Here is a 21,885-nt window from a genome sequence, read left to right as displayed (position 1 = left end):
AGCCTGCCATGCATGTATACAGCCTGCCATGCATGTATGCATCCTACATATAATAATGTCTGAGGAACCGTATGTGGCGCCACCCCAAGGCAGAAACCTATTACCACATAAGTTAAATTACCGACCATAGACTTTCAATTTATTAGATAAAATATTGAGGTAAATACATAAATAATACAAAATAATATAGTGAAGGATTATATTCTGAGCAGAGCATCATTTGATACCAAAACCATCAAGTTTCGAGTCCTACTGGTAGTTTGATCAAAGGATAGTGTCTTCACCAAAGCTGCAGGTAATTGTAGTCAGTAATTAACACGCTGTCTCAGCGTTGTGAAAGTCCAACAGCAATGGTCCTTTAAATCAGTGGGCCTCCTTTTGTCCAAATCACTTAACACTTAACATAACATTTATAATAGCGGTGGTGGAAAGTAAGTATTACTTAAGTACATTTCCATTTCCTGCTGCTTCATACTTCTACTCCACTACATGTCAGAGGGAAATACTGACAGCTAGGGTTACTACAAATTGCGATTTTACATACAAAACATATAACCAGCTTGTGGTTGCATGTTGTGATGCATGGTTATAGATTAAACTACCCAACAGTACATAGAGACCTGACAGAAGCCATTCTGCTGCATAATGACTACTTTTGCTTTTGATACATTTTGCTGATAATTAAAAGTAACATTTTGAGTGAAGCAGTATTTCTGCTGTGTCGTATTACTACTTTTACTTAAGTAAAGGATCTGAATAATAGCATCATTCCATTTGTCTTTGCCGGTTTCAGGGCCCTGCTTTTGTGCAGGTGTTTCACCGCCACGGCTTACTGAAATACTACGATGGAACTGAACCATGGTTTGTGTGATTAACACCTGTGCTTTTCCTGCTACAGTATGACAGGTCAAGATGCCTGCTGTGAAAAGGTCTATTGCATTGTATTGGTTGTCATTTGATTCGAGAGCAGGAGCCCAGGCTTTAATGAGCAACACAAGTCTCGACACATTTCAGAATTTGTCTGATGTTTTTATGTTTTGTCTGTCCTGCACCTGAGAGAAACTATCTCATTCCAATGCGTGTGTATCTTTATATGGATATGGTTGGAATGACAAATGAAACTGAACTAACAGGCTAGCATTGCATATACGTAGGTCCATCTACTGACTTAAGATAAGACAGATAAATACAAAGGCCTAAAAACATCCTTATTCTCCTTTTCCATTTAGCATTTCCTGATGGTTTCAGGTGGTAGATGAAGGAAATGAGCCTTATTGTTCTGTTGCACTCGTGGTAAATATTGCTACAGCAGACAAGAACATCAGCTATATTCCTGAAGAGTAAATGTCAATCAGTTTGAGAAAGTCCACTTTTGAAATGGTATGTGTCATATTTGTGCTGAGACAATTCAACTAAAATTAAAACTTTTTATTGTTTTCAAGACAATTATAGCCTACTCATAGAAAAATGCTTGATTTTATTCTTAAGCATACACTTACATTTGTGTTAAAGTTGTGGAAGGAAGACTGAACATTGAGAATAATTGATTGGTTTGTGGTGTATGACATCACTGTACAAATACAAAGATAAGTTGTATGACACTACAGACCAAAGTCTATCAAAGAGGGCAGAAGAGTCCTTTCCCATCAACTTAAATTACTACATCCAGATAAGGAAGTGCATGAGTCACCTGACCTCATCCATATACAGTTTAATGTCCAATCAGGATTTCTGATTTTACATCATAATAACATCTTTCATAATCTGCTGTAGTGAGTCCCTCTGTTTTTCCTGACTGAACTCACAGACTGGATTTTCTCTCTCAGTCTGTCCTCCCAGTCTCTGCACCAGTTCAGGCTCCGCTCCAGGTTCTGGTAACGGGTGGCCAACTTGTCCAACGCCAGCACCGCCTCAGGTAGGTCAAAGGTCAGGCCAGCCCTCTGCACTGCTGCCTGAAACTTGGCTGGAGATGCTGTTGCAATGTAACACCTGCAACAAGAGTTTTAGTAATTACTTTGAAAACTGGATAAGACCAGGATAAGTCGAGTAAAGGCAGATTTTGTCAGGTGTTAGTACACCATGAGGAAGGTGTAGGTGGAGACACATTTGTCTCAGACATGGAGATAGACCACTGTTTACCAAACCAAAGAAATGATGTTTGGAGGTACAGTAAGTGTTGAGGGAACGGTCAGATCATCTGGCAGGTTATAGTGTTAAGGCAGGTATATACTTAATGCAGAAATTAAAGGATGATTCCAGTTTATTTGAGTCAATTTGGGTCTTATTTTCACAGTTTTGGCCATTATTTCTTCAGTTATGATGATGAGTGATGAGCTCCTGCTCGAGTTTCTTGCCCTGTTTCTTGAACTATTTTTTAGCAATGTCAGTGTTCCCAGATCTCAGTAATTACTTTTATGTTATGACGACCGAAAGAAATGATGGCCAAAACTGCAAAAATAAGACCCAAGTTGTAGTAAACCAGAATGGAAAAGACTTGAAAAAGCTTTGTGATATAGAAACAGAGTGCACTTTGGGTGCAGACTCTCCTGTGCTTGGTGGCCAAATTACTCAAAGATTTAGCCACTCTCGCTGCAGGGCTCTAGGGACGGCAAAGTTGGTTGGTCAGTCCACCGCCTTAGTCCAGATTGAAATGTTTCAACAACTATTGGATGGATTCCCGTCAGGATGAATTGTAATAACTTTGGTAATCCTCTGACTTTTCATCTAGCGCCATCATCAGGTAAAAGTTCAGTTTGGTTTATGACCAAATACCTGAAAAAATAATGACATTAGCATCAGCCTCAGCTGTACTTTGTGTTTAGTGCTAATTAGCATATGCTAGCATGCTAACAAACAAAATTTAGATGGTGACAATGGTAAGCATTGTTGCCGTGCTGACGGTAGCATTTAGCTCAAAGCACCACTGTGCCTAAGTATAGCCTCACGAAGCTGCCAGCATGACTGCAGATTCTTAGTTGTGTTTTGGATCTTTTCAGAAAAGCTCTTTTCTTCTTCTAGTCCTTTGCTCTTGTTTCAATCTTTCTTTAAGCTTCAGACAGAATAAAACTACTTCTACTTCCTAAAATATGTCTCTGTTGCAGCCGTTGTTGTTTTGGTCAGCACAGTTTGAGCTGACATTTAAGACAACTGCAGCAAGCATACACCTATTTCTATGAGGCATCATGTTTGATTGCATTTCTTTTTCAGTCAAGTTAGACATTTTTGGTTGTACACACGCTTTACACCTTAAAGTGATGTCAGCTTTATTTCCTCCTTAAGGCTACACGACCTGAGGAAGTCTGCTGGTTCATGTATTGTAGTGAAGTCAGAAATGTCTTGTGTGTATGTGGCTAAGTCGATGACTACAGTATGTTTGACCTGTTGAGCCCGGGGCTGTGAGGACAGTGGTAGTGATGCCATACAGCCACCGCTGTGTGTGGACACAGCACATACTGGTTTTCCTCCCAGCATCGCCTCATGGTGTCCAGGATCCCTTCATCAGTCACTGTTCCAGTTGATAAAACTTGTGACAACTAGAAGTAAAACAGAGAGAAAGATCATAAAAGTATTAGGGTGGTAGAATGTAGAATGGGGGGGGGGGGGCACACATAGAGGATAAGCATGGCTGGAAGTATACAGTTGGTGCAGTAAATGTTGGATGATTGGTACCAGTTTGCGGTGGTTCTCAGGCAGAGATTGTCTACGTGATTGTTGAAACTCCTCCATCATGTTCTTCACTAAAGCTCCGTCTCTGCCCAGCAGCAGCCAGAACACACGCTCCATGTTGTAGGGGTCCTACAGGCCAGAAATCAAGCAGTGTGACACACATCCTGAATGACCAAACATGCCAATACAACTTTTAATTTGTTATGGCTTTACATGCATGGTGGACATGGCAATGTGGGTGGATGGGTCAGTCATTCTGTCCCCCAGTTTGGTCCAGAACAAGATATCTTAACAACCACTGGACAGATTGCCATTAAACTTGGTATGGAAATTAATTGTTCCCAAAGAATAAATATGCTAATGGCAGTATGTAACTGATCAGATTTGTGCTCCTCAGAGGTTGAACCCTTTCCTTTTTAGACACTCCATGAGATTTACTTGACCACCACCCACGGGTCTATATGTAGACATTTCACACAGGATATATAGACAGATTGCCATGAAATTTGCTGAACATGTTCATTCGCCTGTGAGGATGACTCCTTTTGATTTTAAAGACCGTCAAACCAAACTTAACATTTTAGCCCCACTACTGGTAGTACTAGGAATAGTTATTGTAAACTATTGTTTCTTGGTGTTTTGGGGCATATGCATGTGTTTATAAAGATATGAACTTACACATGTGAATGCATATTGTAGGTGTGTGCATGCCTATACATGTATTACCTATATATTCATTCAGATAACCCTGTAAACATTCTAGTTGATGAGTTCTGTAGTTGTGCTGACGATGGTCATATGAATGAGACGTTCACCTTTAATGTACATTGCATCACATTTTGTATATGAAATAAACATCCCTTTTGCACCTGAAGAACATCCTCCAATTTGTTTTGTCAGAATTCAGGTCTTTTTTCTCTATGATAATAGCAGGAATAGCAAAATCATTAGTATGTTCGTTCCATTGTTGTATAATTAACACTGAACCTCTAAGTTTTGCAAGCTGGACTTTAGAACTTAAGTCTCGTTCACTTCTTCTCACTTGTTTTTCTTCACTGCTCTTCATGTGAGGCAGGAGATGGCAGGAGCTTCCTCCAGGTGTCCTTAAAGAAATAGTTCAACATTTTAGGAAATATGCTTATTCACAAGGGGTTATTGGCAGTGCTGGCATAGTTATTTACAGAGGAGGTTTTGATTTATAGTTCAGCAACGGATTTTACCCGTCGATATCACCACATCAACACTAGAAGGATGTATCGCATGTGGTCAGGTCATATTGTGCTATTGTGTTTACCTTCTCTTCATTTACTCTGTGATACAGAGTGACGATGGAATTCCTTCATACAACTGGAGTTACATTCAGGTAACTTTGATTTTGCCTTGTCTCATTACTGAACAGGAGACTACTTCCATGCATCCCGTTTCTGTTCTTACATTCACTGAAATAGAGAGTGGTGTGAAGTTTGCAATGGGGATGACTTTGCTAGTGTTCAGTGTTACTGAAAATTAGAAGACTATTGAGTATTTCTTCCACTTCCAATAATCATACCGGCATCAGAAACCAAGCTGACTAGTCAAAGTTCTTGCAGTCCCCACGTTGTATCTCTGTAGCTGACAAGCCCCATAGTTACATTTTTGAGGAGGCGCACGTCAGGCTTCATGTATAGGCTCCAAAGCTAAGCTGTAACCATTTAATGCAGAAGTGCAGCTATAGTTAAAGTGTATAACTGCTCTTAAAAACACAAATTGTGGGTTTTACAATTATTTGTGTGCTAAGTTAACCACATCCTAACTCTAGCTCTGAACTTAACACACAGACATGAGATTGATATCCATTTTCTCATCACACTCTCGGAAAGCGTATTTCACAAAATGTTGAATTATTCCTTTAATAACTCCAATTGAGCGAGCTTTAAGGAAGGTTGATTGTTGTAATTTCAGTTTTCAATCTTACCACTCAGCTATTAGTTCCCACCATACTATGTAAACGGTTCTTAGTATTAATTAAAAAATCATGTTTTTAATTAAAGGCTTCTAAGGCAATACTATCCAATTATAGCTGGATTAAAGGAAAGGTCTACTCTGCACAGTGAAGACCTTAAAAAACATGATGTGTTAACAGTCGAGTTGAAGTCTGGAGTAAATCCAGTTGTAAAGTGATACAGAGAAATTGATTTTTTTTTAAACAACCATTTTCATGCCATCTGTAGATGAACAATGTCATGATCCTATCAAAAGTAATCTTCAGGCTGACATGTCTAAAAATCTCTTTGATATGAGCAGTTATAACTATAGGCTGTGTAACTGTGTTACCTGGATGTCTATGGCAGGGGCCAAAGTTTGTGTGACATTAGCTGCCATGGAAAAGTCACCAATGGTTACCGTCCTGTGCACTATGTCATTAGAATTCACCATGGCCACCAGCTTCAGGGGCAATCCCATCTGCTTTACAATGTAGCCAGCTAAGACACAGACAGGCAGGGAAAGAGGGACAAAACATTCTCGTAAGAATTTTGTTAAGGGAAAAGCATGTTTCTGAAAATTATGATAATTTGGAAAAAAGTGATACCTTTACTAATGATTAATGGCTGCAATCATTTACACAGATCAATGATTAGTCACAAGTCCTTGGTTGTAAATCTTGTACTACATGGTCTTGGGACCACTGGCACTCCACAGATGAATTAGTGGGACTTTAAAAGGATCAGCAGTCATCGTTCTCTTGCTCCTGGAATTATTCACTGCAACAGACAGCTGCTGCAGCAGAACTGAACTCTCTCTCTGATCTAAAGCAGCGCTGCGAGAACCTGTGTACAATTTCTGTAACAAAGCTTAGTTAGCGCTAATGGCTACTACACAAAGTCTGCCAGCTAACTTTAAGAAGAAACTATGGAAGTTAGCACCGAGCTAACTGTAAGGAGAACAACAGACGGAGCGACCAGCTTCTTCTGATCTGCACAATCGGAACCGTAACATTGCAAAAATCAGGCACATCCTGTCTCAAAATGATGCCGAAAAACTAATCCATGCATTTGTTACTTCGAGGCTGTATTATTGCACTTCCTTATTATCAGGCTGCTGAATAAGTCCCTTAAGACTCTCCAGTTAATCCAGAATGCTGAGGCACGTGTTTGGGTTCAGGAGGAAGACACCATCTCCACATTTAAGAGTAGGCTAATGTGTAGCAGTCCTTTTAGATTTTAGCATTTGACATTATTGACCACAAGCTTCTTCTTGAAATGCTCGAGTATTATGGATTCAGACCATCTGCAGCTGCCTGGATGGAAAGCTATCTAGTAAATAGATCGCAGAGAGTCTTCTTTAACAGAAGTTACTCAGATAACGTGTCTGTGGAATGTGGACTTCCTCAAGGGAGCTGCATAGGCCCATGGAAGTGGGCTTCCGTGTATTCCGTTTTTACCAACGATTTACATCTAATGTAAAAAAAAAACGCTAAATTAACGATGTAGCCAGATGACACTACATGCACAGGCAGCTTTTTTGGGGGGGGGGGGCAAACCCCCCTTGTTAGCAAAATGACCAAAATCTGTCCCCCTTGTTAACCTGCTCAAAAGATGCTTTGTACTTTGTCTCGTAGTGACGCTTCACATTGCTCCTTTTAATAATCTCGGAACATATGAGACATACTGGTTTTAAACAGCCTGTGGGAAGATTGTCCATTCTTGATTAAAAGCTGTGTTTCTGCTGTCAACTTTTCTCTTTTTAGAGCACGCCATGTGAAATTATTCCTGCGACTCATCTCGTCTCTACTCTCCCTGTATGTATATTCACTCACTGACTCAACTCACGGGCCGCTAAACCAGTCCCATAAAGGCTAGAAAAGCTGCGCCAGTTAAAACAGAAACGCTCCGTCAAAATTGAATGATTCTCACCAGTTGATTGATGTTTGCTACAGCAGACAGGGAGGAAAGAGAAAGTGCGGCAGCAGCATGACATAGGCCGGGTCAGAAAATAACAGAGCTTGAAGCAAAAGTGTCCTTGAATGCTCAAACTTTTTTGTTTACTGTTCTCACTTTTTTTTTTCAAATAAAACAAATTGTGCAAATTGAGTGTTTATTTGTCAATAAGACGGTGTAGTCCCTCATTCATCCAGGAGTGTTCTAACGTAGAAAAGGTTTCAGTCGTAGTCATCTGGACACTGTTTTTCAGAATCAAGGCGTTTACAGCTCCCATCCGGAAGTCATTCTCAATTCACAATTGAGAATGACTTCCGGATGGGAGCCGAAACGTCTTGATTCTGAAAACAGTGTCCAGATGACTACGACTGAAACCTTTTCTACGTTTATTTGTCAATATAACGTAATGGGGGGGGGGGCATTGGGCCAACCCCCGGTTAGAAATTAACAAATCGCCTACTGACTACAGTGTGTGCATCAGCAACAGCACCTGCTGATCTGACTGCCATCTTGAACAGGGAGCTAGATATTATCAGAAAATGGATCCTTGAAAACAAACTGACACTTAACACATCCAAAACAAAAAGCATAGTATTTGGTCCAAATCATTCTCCAAGGCGAGAGCCAGAGCTTAAAACACCCATCCATCAAGTAAAGAAAACTAAGCCATTGGGCATCACCCTTGACAACAAATTGTCCTGGTCATAACACATCGATACTATTGTCAATAGAATGGGCAAGGCATTAGCTGTAGTAAGGCTATGTAGAAAATGCTTTACCTCAGATTTAACTCAACTTGTACTAAGTACCCCTTTTCTTTCGCAGCTTGATTACTGCCAGATAATATGGGCGAATGCCCCCAAAAAAGATCTAACCAAACTCCAGCTAGTACAGAACAAGGTGGCACGTCTTGCTCTTCAGTGTCAGTATGGCACTAACATCAATAGCATGCAATTCGTCTTAAATGGCTAAAAGTTAGCTAAAAAACAGGATGATCGCTGCACTTCTACTTTCAACATAGAAAGGTTTACAATCAAAAACTCTGTCATATCAGTATAGTAAAAACACATCCCCATTTGCTGTGCCCTAAAGCACAGCAAATGGGGATCCTAACAAATAAACAGAAACCACTCCTGCAGCACAATACACCTATCTGCTGTTGATCTGTGTGTTATGTGTGCTCGATACATTCATACACAACAAAGCTAAATACCTACCTTTGTGTCACCTCCTCCTCAAGGGTTGTGTTTAACAATTTATTGGCAGCAATGATTTGGAACATACTGAACATCCAACTCAACAACAGAAGTGAATTATACTACAGGACTTGTCTGAGAATTTCTTATGGATGTTTTTTCTTTTTTCTTTCTTTGTTTGACATATTATCCACCACATTTCCTGCAGATGGGATAGCATGGGGATCGATACCGGGCTGACCATTTGGTAGACAAGCAATTCAACAGAGGGAGAAGAGAGTCTATCACCCACTCCATCTCATACCATGAGGGAGCCCTCTCTGGGGGTTATACCCACTGAGCTAAATGTCTGGGACTAAAGGCATAATGATAAAACAGCAGCTTAGGTATGGACGTTTTTATTGGACTTTATTATTTGTCTAGATTTTACAAATGTACATAGTTTCACCACAAAAAAATACATGTAGAGTGGTATATACGCATTTGTGGATCCATTTTTACATATGAAACGGGTTTTGCACATTTGTAGATTGCTTCCTGTCAGCTTGTGGGCCACGTGACATTTGTGACTTCTCTCTTGTTTATATGTGGACTTTCGTCCAGTTCGTACCGCAGCAGATCTGTAAAAAGGAATCTGTAAATTGAGGTGTTACTAGCTACACCAGCAGGTGGTGAGATCCCCTAACATGAGCTGACGGAACTACAGTCTGTAAGCTACTGGAAGAACAGCTGAACAAGAGTCATCGTACAACAGGAGAAAAACCAGCTGGCTTTTACCAAGAGGAGAAAGACGAGGTGGAGCATACTTTATTTAACCCAAAATTCAGGATGGGGTTCATCATTGTCTTCTCCAGGTGAGTGTGCTGTGTTGTGCTTGCTTACTTACTGTATTAACTACCGTTTGCTAACGTTAGTGTTATCTAGCGGTGGCAGTGGTGTACAAGCTAGCTCATGTTAGATCATTTAGTTCGGGACTAAAAGCGGGTTTAGTGAAAACTAACTCTAACTTAAACTCTGGATCAGTTACCATGGTAACTGACTGTGAACCTAGCCTGCTCGCTGACAGGGTTTCTTCAACAAACCCAGAGTTTCTCTCCGTCTCCTCCCTCTTACAGAGTCAGACACATTATTTCATTTCCTCATTGATTCAGTCCGTATCAAAGCACTGTTGAAGCGCATTAGTTAGCGGAGGTTTACTGTCAGAATCTAAATCCTGGTTGGATATTAGTTTGTTACTCAGGACTGTCTGAAGTTACCGCTTTTATGCGCTGTCAGTCATTTCTTTGAACAGCAGTTTTTGCCCTGACATTCAAATATTACACAGCATCAAGTCAGCTCAGAATAAAACCTCTGCATGTCCTTCTGTTTTTATAACACTGTGACTCACACAAGACAGCTGTCAGTTTGGTAGAGCAGCTCAACTGAAATGTTTACTGCATATAATGTGTAATCTCAGTTTAAATGGTGAATGATGTCTCTGGTGTGTTTCTACTACATGGTTATGGGAATGATGTGACTTGTGATGTGATGTGGATTTTCTCCGAGATATCACTGACCCTTTCATCCCTTTCTTTCTCTCCATCTTCTCAGCAGAACCATGACCTCATCTCTCCTGTCCTGTTACCATCACTGGAATCCAAGCTATCATCAACACTGCATTCTACTGCTGCTGGACGATGCTGAACTCCTCTGATTTTCATCTCCATCTAAACTTTTCTGTACAAGTATATAGTTTACTTTTGAATAGTTTATCACAATGTATTTGTTTTACATTTATGTTTAAATAAATACAAGCCTACTTTTGAGAATTGTGTCTTGTAGTAAACAGTCTTATATGAACTAAGTATAATCAAAATTATGGCATAAGTGTTGTCTATAAATTTTAAGTTTGTTTCCTGATTTTAAAGGCTGCACTAACCCTACTTTTCTGAATGTATTAGACTGCTGTTGTTATAGTTTAAGGGTTTTTCATTTCCTGTTATATTTTGTAGTGTGTCCCTCTCCTTGTGTATCTTGTGGTTTTACTTCCTGTCTTTGTTTGCTTTCCCTCCAGTTTTGATTGTTGGCCCTTCCTTGGTTGTTTGCACCTGTGTCTCGTTGTTTCACCTCCCCTAGGGGATTTAGTCCGGGTCTCTGTCTTTGTTCAGTGTTGGGTCATTGTTGTTACTAACTGTGTGATTCCTGCCTTGAGTTTTGTTCCTGTCTTGGGAGTGTTCCAAACCTTTGTGTGTGACGCTGTTTGGTGCACCTTTTGTTGTACCTGGTTCCAGTGCCCAGTTCCCTGGCAATTTTACAGTGAGTTCTGTTTTGGATTCTTTGTCTCCTGTGGACCTTGGTTGGATTATGGATTTTCTAATTTGCCTGCTCCTTATTGAACTGTTTTGCCACCTTGGACTCACTTCCCTGCTTCCAACACTGCCAGCCGGTAACCTATCTGCCTTTTGCCTGTTTGTTGAACTGTCACCTACTGGTCTGCCTGTACCTGCCTGCATACCACTTCACCCAATAAACACTGTAGTCATCCGGCTACATCATCCTCATCCTATCGCTTCCTGATAATCTGCTTTTGGGTCCACATACCACTATACATCATACGACAGCTGTCCTGTTATTTGCCTCTGCATTAATAGGGGCTGGCTAGTTCTGTTGACGGTAAAATGACTCTGGTTCAGCTTTCTTCCAGTAGCTTACAGACTCTAGTTCCATGAGCTCATGTGAGAGAATCTCACCGCCTGCTGGTGTAGCTAGTAACTGCACCTCACCGCAAACAGTACGAACTGGACAGAAATAAACCAGAAATAAAGAGGAGGGAAGTCACAAATGTCACGAGGCCTGCAAGCTGACAGGAAGCAATCTACAAATGTGAAAAACCTGTTTCACATGTAAACAAGAATCCACAAATGCATAAATACCACTTACATGTATCTTTTTTGTGGTAAAACTATTTACATTTGTAAAATCTATAAAATTTGTATGTGAAATTAAAATACATTTTTACAGAGTAAGTTATGCATATTTGCATAGCGCTCTGTATTTTTGTGGATATGACTTTACACAACACAAATAAAAACATACATGTTTATGGATAGTGAGATATTTGTGTATCATGCTACACATTTGTGGATTGTCTTCTGTGGGTTACAAATAATAGACTCCAATAGAAACTTCCATACTTACTGTACCTCATTCTCTTCAGACCACTGAAATGACACTGCTTGGAAAAATTATTTGGAGCAGTAGGAAGTCAGTGGGAGTGCTTCAGATTTTGACGAGTTCACTTTATATCCAGAGAGCTTCAAGAACGCATCAATAAAGAAAAAGGGCTGTCCTTCCAAGCATCACGTTAATTAAAAATCAAACATCTGTATAAAACTAAATACGATACTCTATTAGAAGAACAGCCATATCTCTTCCCTGCAAATCACCTAAAAAGGCAAATAACTGACCTCATTCTCACATAATCCAATGGCAACGATGTGGTGGTCGGAAGTGGATGAAAAGGAATTTCTTAGTGTCTTTGAATAAAGTCCATTTAAAATATTAGATATTATAAATAGATATTCAAATGCGGTTGTGTCAATCCTCGGCACTGCAGGGTAGAGCATGGCAAATTTCATCCTTACAATGTAATAATATAAGTAATAAGTAATAGTGCAATAATGAGTACTGTCAAGTAAAGTGTAGCTTATTGAGATGATTATGAGACGGTGGATATTGCACAGCAGTAATAGAAGTATGAATAAATATCAATAAATAGGGAATTTTAAACTGAAAACAGTTATATTTACAGTTATAGAGTATATTGCACAGCAGTATTAAACAGAGAATGTTGCACAATTATTCAAGTATTGCAGAGATGTTAATGATCAATGTCCAGTTTAGTGACTTCGGGTCATACAGACTGACTCTTAGAGGGAGGAGTTAAAGAGTCTGATGGCCACAGGCAGGAATGACTTCCTGTGGTGCATTGTGGGGGGTAGAGTCTTTCGCTGAAGGTACTCCTTTGTTTGACCAGCACGTCATGGAGTGGGTGGGAGACACTGTCCAAGATGGCGTGTAGTTTACCCAGCATCCTCCTCTCTGACACCACCGACAGAGTCCAGCTCCACCCCCACAATGTCACTGGCCTTACGGATCAGTTTGTTGAGTCTGTCTCAGGTTGAAGACATGTTGAAGGACTCCACAAAGCTGGGGGGCACAGGCTTTTAGCACCCCGGGGCTAACTCCATCGGGGCCTGCAGCCTTGTTTGAGTGGAGTTTCATCAGCTGTCCTCTCACCTGGTCAGCAGTCAGGCACACAGCAGAGGTTACAGGTGGGGAAGGAGGGGAGTCGTCAGTCTGGAGAGGGCCGTTAGCCTGAGAGCCGGTTGAGGGGGGAGTAGGACTCTCCCAGGAAGATGGAGGAGGGGGGAGCAGTGGACTCAGAGGAGTCTGAGGGCCGACAGCAGCTGAGTTAGAGGGGGGATGAGCAGGAGCTGGTGTGTAGAATCTGTTAAAGAACAGATTAAGTTTGTTGGCCCTGTCCAAGCTGCCATCAACTCCTCTGCTACTACTGGGTCTGGAGCCAGTGATGCTCTTCATGCCGCTCCAGACCTCTCTCATGTTGTTCTGCTGGAGTTTCCACTCCAGCTTCCTCCTGTACTTCTCCTTGGCTTCCCTGATCTTAACCTTCAGGTCAGCCTGGATTGCCCTCACCTCCTCCCTATTACCATCAGTAAAGGCCCTCCTCTTGGCATTCAGGATGTCTTTGATGTCCTTTGTTACCCACGGTTTGTTATTAGGATAACAATGGACCATCTTAGTTGGGACATTGCAGTCCACACAGAAGTTAATGTAGCCAGTAATGCAGTCAGTAAGCCTGTCAATGTCCTCTCCGCGAGGCTCACAGAGTGCATCCCAGTTTGTCACCTCAAAACATTCCTGCAGCGTCTCATAGGCCTCCCCTGACCATCTCCTCACTTGTGGTCACAGGCTGCCTTTTAACCAGAGGCACATAGCAGGGTTTGAGGTGAACCAGGTTGTGGTCTGACATACCCACAGGAGGGAGGGGGGAAGAGCTGTATGCATCCTTAATGTCAGCATACAGCAGGTCCAGTGTCCTCTCCTCTCTAGTAGGACAATTCACATACTGGGTGAAATTAGTCAGTGTTGTTGAAACACTGACATGGTTTAAGTCACCCGAGATTAATATGAGTGCACTCGGGTGTTGAGCCTGGAGTTGTGCTATGGCGGTGTGAATAGCGTTACACGCCGATGCCAGGTTAGCGGGGGGGGGGGTGTAAACAGCCACAACAATGCCGTGTGAGAATTCACGTGGCAGATAATAATATGGCTGGAGTCCCACAGCTAATCTCTGCATCATGTGACTACTCAGATAGATACTTTATTTATCCCAGGGGCAATTCACATGTCACAGCAGCAGTGCACAAACGAACCACACAGTACAAACAAGAATGTGAAAACAAACAACTGCAAAACCAAATGCCAAACACAAGTACTATCATAAAAGTAATAAAGTATGCCCTTTAGGCACAGGCAAATAAGTGTGCAAAATACTCAACCTCAAGGTGAACATTTATTATCAAAAGATGGATTTCTGGGGGAGTAATAACTGAATCCAATTCCCTACCAGCAGTAATCAACCTACCTGCAATGTTTCCCGCCCCTCCAGTAGGCACCACCACCTCCAGCTCAGGCAGGTCTGAGTCAGCCTTGGCCTGCTCCATATCACTGAGCTCCAGGTAAGCATAGATAAAGTGGGCGAGCTGGATCATGACTCTAGACCAGTTAACTGAGTTGAGGCTCATGAGGCCATGAGACCTGACAAACTCCTGGTCGGCAAACAGACGGCGCAGAGGCTGGTCTATGTCATCTGAGCTGCCGTCCGCTACAAAAGGAAGAGGTAGAGGTAAAAACACACTCGATTTGATTTCAAGAATAAAATTGAGGCTTTTCGGTTAAATAACAGTCATTCCTCATTTAGCCTCTTTAGGTTTACCTGCAAACACATGGACATTATCCTCCAAGCAGGTGATCATGTGTTTCTCTTGGACTGGAGTGACGCGTCCTCGGGGGTAAACCACTACCACATCCAACCCACAGAGACCTTTAGTGCTCTGGATGGCCGAGCCACCTGTGTCTCCTGATGTACCTGGAGACGAATACCACAAGTTGACTGATTCCGATACATTACATTTATCATCTATGACACTATCTATGATACTTTGTGTAGTCTTGGTGCTTCTTGCTTCCTCTAGAGAGCATTAATGTGCTAGTAAATGCCATGATAATCACAGTGATGACTGTCAAAGTAAAGGATTTTTACCATCAGCCCCATATAGTAATCTCCTCTGGCTGAAATGCCACTTTCTTGATGTTTTGTTTTCAGTTTCCATATCTTCTCTTTTCTTTTTTGTCTACGGTGTGTATATTGTTTGCATTGCTGTTTGTGGGTCTAATACAGAAATTACAGAATGAGGTTTAATTTGTGCTTAAGGACAACATCTGCCTCGCAGAAGCAGCTAAATCTATCAAAGTTTACTTCTTAAACTCCACTTAGTAACATGAATCATAAAGGGCATGAAAGAACCCTCTGACTGCTGACTGAACATTAAGCTTCCTTTTCATACTAAAGGATCCCAAGTATGAAACATTTCAATTTTGTGTTTTGTTTTGTCATTTACGCTTTGTGATTTTTAATATGCAGCACGGCTTGAAGACAGTTTAATACCCCACATTACTTTAAAAAGTATTCCGTTCATCACCACAGACATCCGACCTTAAGAAGCTCTTAACGGTGCGCACCTACACTCGCTCTTATGTATTGCCATGGTAAAGCACAACAGCTGTCCCTTTATCACGCAGGAACCCGGCAGCAAACTTTTAGTCAACAGCCGTGTTACTGGACTTTGGTCTGATAAAGCACAGTTACTAGCTTCCACAGTGGCTAAAATAACACAGTTAAACGGTCCAACAGGTACCGACACACAATGGAATGTGCCAAGCACAAAAACACACAGCGGTCCCACAATAAGCAAAGCACAATTCATAACAATGAAGCTTAGATGAAATAACACAGTTATAAAATCTATCTCTGCCCAGACCTGCACTATATCAGAAATGGCCTACCAGAGCTGTCTGGGTTTCCATCCACCTGTGGTAATTACTTACTCTGCAATGGTATAATGGAACCTGACTGGAGAATTGGCGCCACCTACTGCTTATCTCGACGAACCAACTCCTAGTAATCGCATTACAGGGAGTGGATGGAAACAAGCATTCATTCGCATTTTCTTTTGGCGATTTTTGGGCCACCAATTGAAATTACCTTTGGGAATATGGCTTTATGGTTACTTAGCTTTATAAGTATGGGAATGTGTAGTGACACGGTATTGATGTTATTGGTGGTGAAAGTGGATTAAATACATAGCTAACATGAGGTATTATGGCCTTTTCCACTCAGTGACAATACTTTCCCTTGGCTCATTTCTTCAAATTCATATGTACATTTGGTCATGGTGTTGTCATTGTGGGAAATGAGAGATAAAATATTACTTGTTTTCCAGTATTGTCCTGCAGTATTGTACAGCTTGTGCATGACCGGAATCACTTGTTCATAACATTTATGCTTTGCTCTGTATGATCACATCACAATGTTTTGCACCTTAATATAAGCACATTGTGGTTTTAAAAATGATAAATGAAATTTATTGTAGTCAAATCAAGCTTTGTCTTTACTGTAGATTGTTTTCTAAGCTGGCACAGAGCCTATTCAGTTGATTGGATCATCATGCACATTGCTCCTCGTCTCCTTGCCCAAATGGACAAGCAGACAGCAAGTGAAGTCCACCATGCTACTCAAATTCAGGCAGTACAGTCCAGAGGTGAGGGTGATCGTTGACTGTACAGAGGTGCGGTGCCAGTCTCCAGTCAGGTTTTCTCAAGCTACAACCTTCAAGAGGTTAATTGGGATTGCCCCATGTGGTGCTGTGACTTTTGTGTCCAATCTCTACACTGGCTCAATCTCAGATGGAGAGCTCACTGAACAGTGTGGAATACTTGACTTACTGGAGCTGGCTGCATGGTAGACAAAGGGTTCACCATTGAGAAGATGCTGGCAGATCGTGGGGTAAAGCTGATCATACCCCCCGATAAAACCACAGCGCAGTTCAGCAAAGAAGAAAACACAAGCCATAGCTCGGCTTCGAATTCTTGTTGAATCTTGGTGATTAGTTGGAAATGTATGTTACTGTTGATTTAGATACAAGTTTTGACTGGATTGAGTGCATGTCTAAAGCCTGTAAACAAGGTTAAGTCACAGCCTGAGAATCATGGAATCAAACAAAAAAGAACAGTAAGACTCCAACCTGTTTGGAAGAAGAGATGGCCACGAGTCAGGGCTCAAAAAAAAAATCAAGGCCTTTGCAAAGACTACTCAGCTCTACTAAACCAAACATATTATGTCTGATATTTCCTTTAACATTTATGTTGGTCCTTAGTTTCATCACATGACATTACAGGTGTTAGTTCTTACCTACAACAACAGTAGCTCTGTGGTTCTCTTTTTGCAGGAAGTAGTCAAGGAAGCGCACCGTGCAGGTCATAGCCAGGTCCTTAAAGGCCAAGGTGTCTCCATGGAAGAGCTCCAGGACTGACAGACCCTCCTTCAGCCGGGTGAGTCTCACCACCTCAGGCACTGAGAAACCAGACAGGGCTTCACCCACTAGGACTGGGACAGGGAAAAAGGTTAAAGGAGAAGAAATCATTTTCTTGGTGTTTGCAGCTCTGTTGTAATGGAATAGGTTTGACAAATGTCTCTGCTTTATGTCTTCAATTAGTTAACTTTCAATCTTAAAGTCCCCCTTGTGTTGAGCTTTTACTTTACCTCTTTAGTCAGTTTAATCATGTGTACTTTACATTTTTGCAGACCAGTTTTGAATGCATGTTATACAGCTAACATTTTTTTCCTTTCATTTCTTTGGAATGGAAACCAAACATCACTTCATATCAAATGACATGTTATGATAAGAGTGAATATTTCACCAGCTCACCCTCCAGGTCCTCTCTGGGGATCAGATGAGTGGGGATGAACAGTGATGCGACCTCCACCACCAGTTTGGTGTAGGGCAGCCTCCTCCAGCCCCTAAGGGTGTCTGGGCTCAGCACAGGCACGCTCTCCGGCATGAACATCCCCCCGTCTGGAGCGTAACCTGAAAACAGCACATCCCGGAAGTCCCATCCGTGGACCCCACCCCGAGTACTGCAGTACTGCATTGGACAAACCTGTGAATGGGGACAAGAGGGCTATACACAGACATGTTCCATACTCTGTTATAATATCAGTGATATGTTATTGACTTTGTCCACTTTGTGTTTTCCCTCAGCCTGCATCATCTACATCTTCTATGATTCATTTCCCAGAATGCATTTTTGACAAACCCCAGGTTAAGCAAATGCACAAAATGGATGATATTTTAATAATCACTTTAATCCGAGATCTGAGTTTTTGAAGCAAACTTTTAATAAATTAACTTGCTGTGGTACAGTCCCTGGTTTTGGTGGGCTCCAGTTCACGTTCGTCTGGGGACATTTGTTGCATGTCATTCCCCACCTCTCTCTCCCCTCATTCCCTGTCATCTCTCTACTGTCAGCTCTCTAATAAGGCATTAAATGCCCCCACGGGGCATCACAAATCTGCCTCTTTAAAGGGTTAAGCCAATACAACCAATGCTGCAGAAGCATATAGAAGCCACAAGTACTTTAAACCTGCATTCATTCATTGAGTTGTGTTTCTGGCCACCCGATCAAGGCTGGATTACTAAACAGGCAACTGCCTCGGGTGCCACAGCCTCGAAGGGCCCCAAAAGATCCAGATTCACTGCTTGTGAATTGGTTTTGGTAAAATGATGAGTCTATATAAGCATTTGCTTGCTTTTGGCTTGTGACCCCTTTACGCAAAAGCAGTGTCTAGTTGGAGCCCCCTGTCACGTTTCAGATGTCTACGAGTTGTTAGCAGTTCCACCAGAAAGACATTTCCCAACCTAGGGGCCGACTACTGGACGAAACTACCTTATTGTATACAAAGTAGTTAAAACTACTGTAGTTCCACATTGGGCAGCTCCAACAGTAAAATGCTGCTTACATTGATGCATCAATATTAACAATCGAATAATGTCACATATAATAATATCACTGGGGACATTTTACTGCAGAAGGTACTTTCACATTTGATACTTTAAGTACATTAAAATACTTCTGTACTTTTACTTAAGATGGATTCTGAATGCAGGACTTTTACTTCTAATGGAGTGTTTTTACATTGTGGCATTGGTACTTTTACCTAGGTAAAGGATCTGATTACTTCTTCCACTACTGTCAGTAGGGGCCCAACAACAAATTTTTGCATAGGGGCCACCTAAGAGACATTACTCAGCTAAAAAGAGCAATATTTTTAGAACCAGTTCCAAAAATATTGCTCTTTTTAGCTGCTAAATGTGATCACCAGCTAGTCGCTAACTGTGTCTGTCTGCTGCGGGGTATGGGCAGGTCGCGTACAGTGAGCTTTTTCACTGAAAACAGCTGCTGCTGGAAACAACACTATAAAACTGTGGGCCAGATAACCAAAACAATGAGCTGAAAGAACCTAAAAACCTCTGCTGAGGGGTGATAATGAAAAATATTGATTAGAGAAGCTTTAAGTAATTTTACTTACTTACTTTTGTCTCAGTGAAAAGGTGTAAGTAAACATGTGTTATTCTGAGATGTTAATTGCGCTGCATTTAGCATATCTGGCTGTGTCGAACAGTGAGAGTTATAACTCAAAAGGATGGACGGTGCTAGAAATGTGGGTAAAGGCTAACACAAACTGTTTTTTCCTCAAAGCTATTTTAGGTGAGCAGTCAATGTGAACAGTGCCGTTAAGTAGTTCTGACATTTAAAAAACTGCTACTTGTAAGCACACCAGGCCATCACAGCAAATAGTGGATTTACACTTCAAAATGTCTGTTTTGAAAAGTAAAAGTGTATGAATGTAGAACTTCAGAAAACTGTGCATTAGTCCGAGCAGCACTGAAATAGTTACGTGGTATTGTAGATACCTCAGCAGATGGTAATGACCCCCAGAGCCACAATTCAAAACAGCAAATGAACTAGAGCCCATGACTTATGACGGCTTATCATACCTGCTCAGTCAGCAGACTGTACTACTACTCTATTATACTGCCACACAGACACACAATACTCACCAAACTGTAGTCAAAATGGATTCAAACAAAGCTCTGTCAAAGAAACACATTCCTACACACTTACAGATGGCTTGGCCCCAGCCTACGCTGCTGTGCTTTCAGTACAGCTACAGTAAGCTGCTGACTGTCCCGAGGACGGTCAAACTTGAACTTTGGAACAACCTACCCGCGGAACTACTTACTTATTCTGTAGTAGGCTTACTTACTGGCTTACTTAAAATATTGTATCCACAATTTACATTTCCCTGATTTTCTCTCTCATCCATAAGTGCACTATTTTATAATATCATAATTTAATTTTCCAATTTTCATTACAGGCCCTATAATAGAATAAACAGCAGTGTTTTACTCATACAAAGAGTAGACTGTAGTAACCCCAACAGCTCCAGGCGGCTCACTTTATCACACAGAGCTCACGAGCCACTGTTTGAGTCGCATGGTTGTCTTCAGTGGTGGAAGAATGATTCACATTCTGGAAGTATAAGCACCAGTCTCGTTATACAACCCCGTGTTGTGAAATGCTAAATGAATCTACCTTGTCCCTGTAGCACCTCCTACAGCAGCACTGTATTTCTGTGTGGACAAGAGGCTTGCAGTGACGGAAGGCTGGGCAGCAGCGCTCGACCTACCCGAGGTTATAGCTCGGCCCCGCGCTCTCTGCTGGCTAGCTAATGTCGGCTTTCTCCCAGAAAGCGTTTCACAAACACAGCGTGTTGTTTCACCGGGGAGACTGCTGTCTGTGAAAGCCAAACCTAACAAAACTGCGGTTGAAATATAGTAAGTTAACACTTCACACACACGCTGTGTATAGCCAGTGGTTTGACACAGGACATGAACCTTGCTCTCGGAGTCCTGTGTTTGACACATTCATCCACCACGACCCCGTCCCTTTACGGACTGTGTCGCTCTTTATACCACGCCAAGGACATTAAAATAGTTTGGACACAGACGTTACAGTACAGCAACAATAGAATCAAGTGCGCATGTGCCAAAGATCACAAATCTAGACGCGCACTTATATCGGGGTTAAAATGTTTATTAGCACAACTTAGAATATAAACAGCCTCTTCTGTGCACTTAGCTTAAAAGGCTACATCAACTTGTATTCGTGCTCGGAGGAAACTGGAAGGCAGGAGGGGGTATCACGTATCGGGGCTTACCTCGGGTGATCCGTGGCAGCGGACTCTGCTGCACTCACGGCTGTAACGCGTTTTTAGAAGAATTTGTTCTTTTTATACCTCCTCGGCTGCACTACCAGCTGCCTCGCAAGGCTGTGGGCGGGAGTTGGGTTGCGTTCATCACAACAAATAATACATTGTTTCATAACCACAGCCTACACTATAAAATAACTTTGATTTCAGAAACACGTGATGAGGTGCTGGGGCTCGAAAACAGGCCAGCAATAATATTATAAGGTCACAACTACTATGTGACTATGGTAAAAACTTTAGTATTGGCAAAAGACCTTTCACATGGCAGACATTCAACTAGTAATTAAAGATTACCCCCATTAAGCCATGCCACCACACCAGCACACACACAGTACCAGGGCTTAGTAACTGGTAACAGAAGGCAGCAGTTATTAATGTTATTAGTTACACCTGTGTTTGTCCCGTAAGGGCCCGTCAAAACGCCTGCTGTGAGATAGGTGACTGATAATCAGATAACACATTCTGAGTGGTCACACAGTACAGTGCAAGGTAGCCACCCATTACAATTTATATATATATATATATATATATATATATATATATATATATATATATATATATATATATATATATATATATATATATATATATATTTATATTTATATATATATACACACACACACACACACACACAGGGAGAAAACACTGTGAC

At 41.5% G+C, this 21,885-nt stretch overlaps 1 protein-coding gene and 1 long non-coding RNA gene across 6 annotated transcripts; one reads left to right on the top strand and one right to left on the bottom strand.

Moving 5' to 3' along the window:
• Positions 1–1,457: 1,457 nt before the first annotated feature.
• Positions 1,458–21,486, bottom strand: thnsl2 (threonine synthase-like 2). Of its 5 annotated transcripts, XM_044173686.1 has the most exons (10): positions 21,261–21,486; positions 21,183–21,208; positions 17,830–18,061; positions 17,313–17,507; positions 14,778–14,930; positions 14,427–14,666; positions 5,980–6,128; positions 3,670–3,795; positions 3,379–3,533; positions 1,458–1,989 (listed from the first exon to the last, which is right to left on the bottom strand). In XM_044173686.1, the coding sequence occupies exons 3-10, from the start codon at positions 18,050–18,052 to the stop codon at positions 1,758–1,760; spliced, it is 1,473 nt and encodes a 490-aa protein (XP_044029621.1). In that variant the 5' UTR covers positions 18,053–18,061; positions 21,183–21,208; positions 21,261–21,486; the 3' UTR covers positions 1,458–1,757. The 5 variants fall into 5 exon arrangements, with proteins under 5 accessions (XP_044029621.1, XP_044029624.1, XP_044029623.1 ...); XM_044173689.1 differs by lacking the exons at positions 21,183–21,208; positions 21,261–21,486 and adding an exon at positions 20,652–21,107; XM_044173688.1 differs by lacking the exons at positions 21,183–21,208; positions 21,261–21,486 and adding an exon at positions 20,558–20,580.
• Positions 7,950–10,587, top strand: LOC122865359. Its single transcript, XR_006375458.1, has 2 exons — positions 7,950–9,165; positions 9,383–10,587. It is a non-coding gene; the product is annotated as an uncharacterized LOC122865359 (long non-coding RNA).
• Positions 21,487–21,885: the final 399 nt, after the last annotated feature.

This window comes from Siniperca chuatsi, linkage group LG18, assembly GCF_020085105.1.
Source record: "Siniperca chuatsi isolate FFG_IHB_CAS linkage group LG18, ASM2008510v1, whole genome shotgun sequence".
Lineage (NCBI taxonomy): Eukaryota > Metazoa > Chordata > Actinopteri > Centrarchiformes > Sinipercidae > Siniperca > Siniperca chuatsi.
This window is presented reverse-complemented; position numbering and strand designations above follow the sequence as displayed.

Coding starts and splice junctions, on each gene's coding strand:
- thnsl2 (XM_044173686.1), bottom strand. CDS start 18,052: ATGCAGTACTGCAGTACTCGGGGTGGGGTCCACGGATGGGACTTCCGG. Junction 17,508..17,829: donor CCCCAGAGAGGACCTGGAGG/GTGAGCTGGTGA, acceptor TCCCTGTCCCAG/TCCTAGTGGGTGAAGCCCTG. Junction 3,796..5,979: donor CCCCTGCCATAGACATCCAG/GTAACACAGTTA, acceptor TCTGGCCTGTAG/GACCCCTACAACATGGAGCG.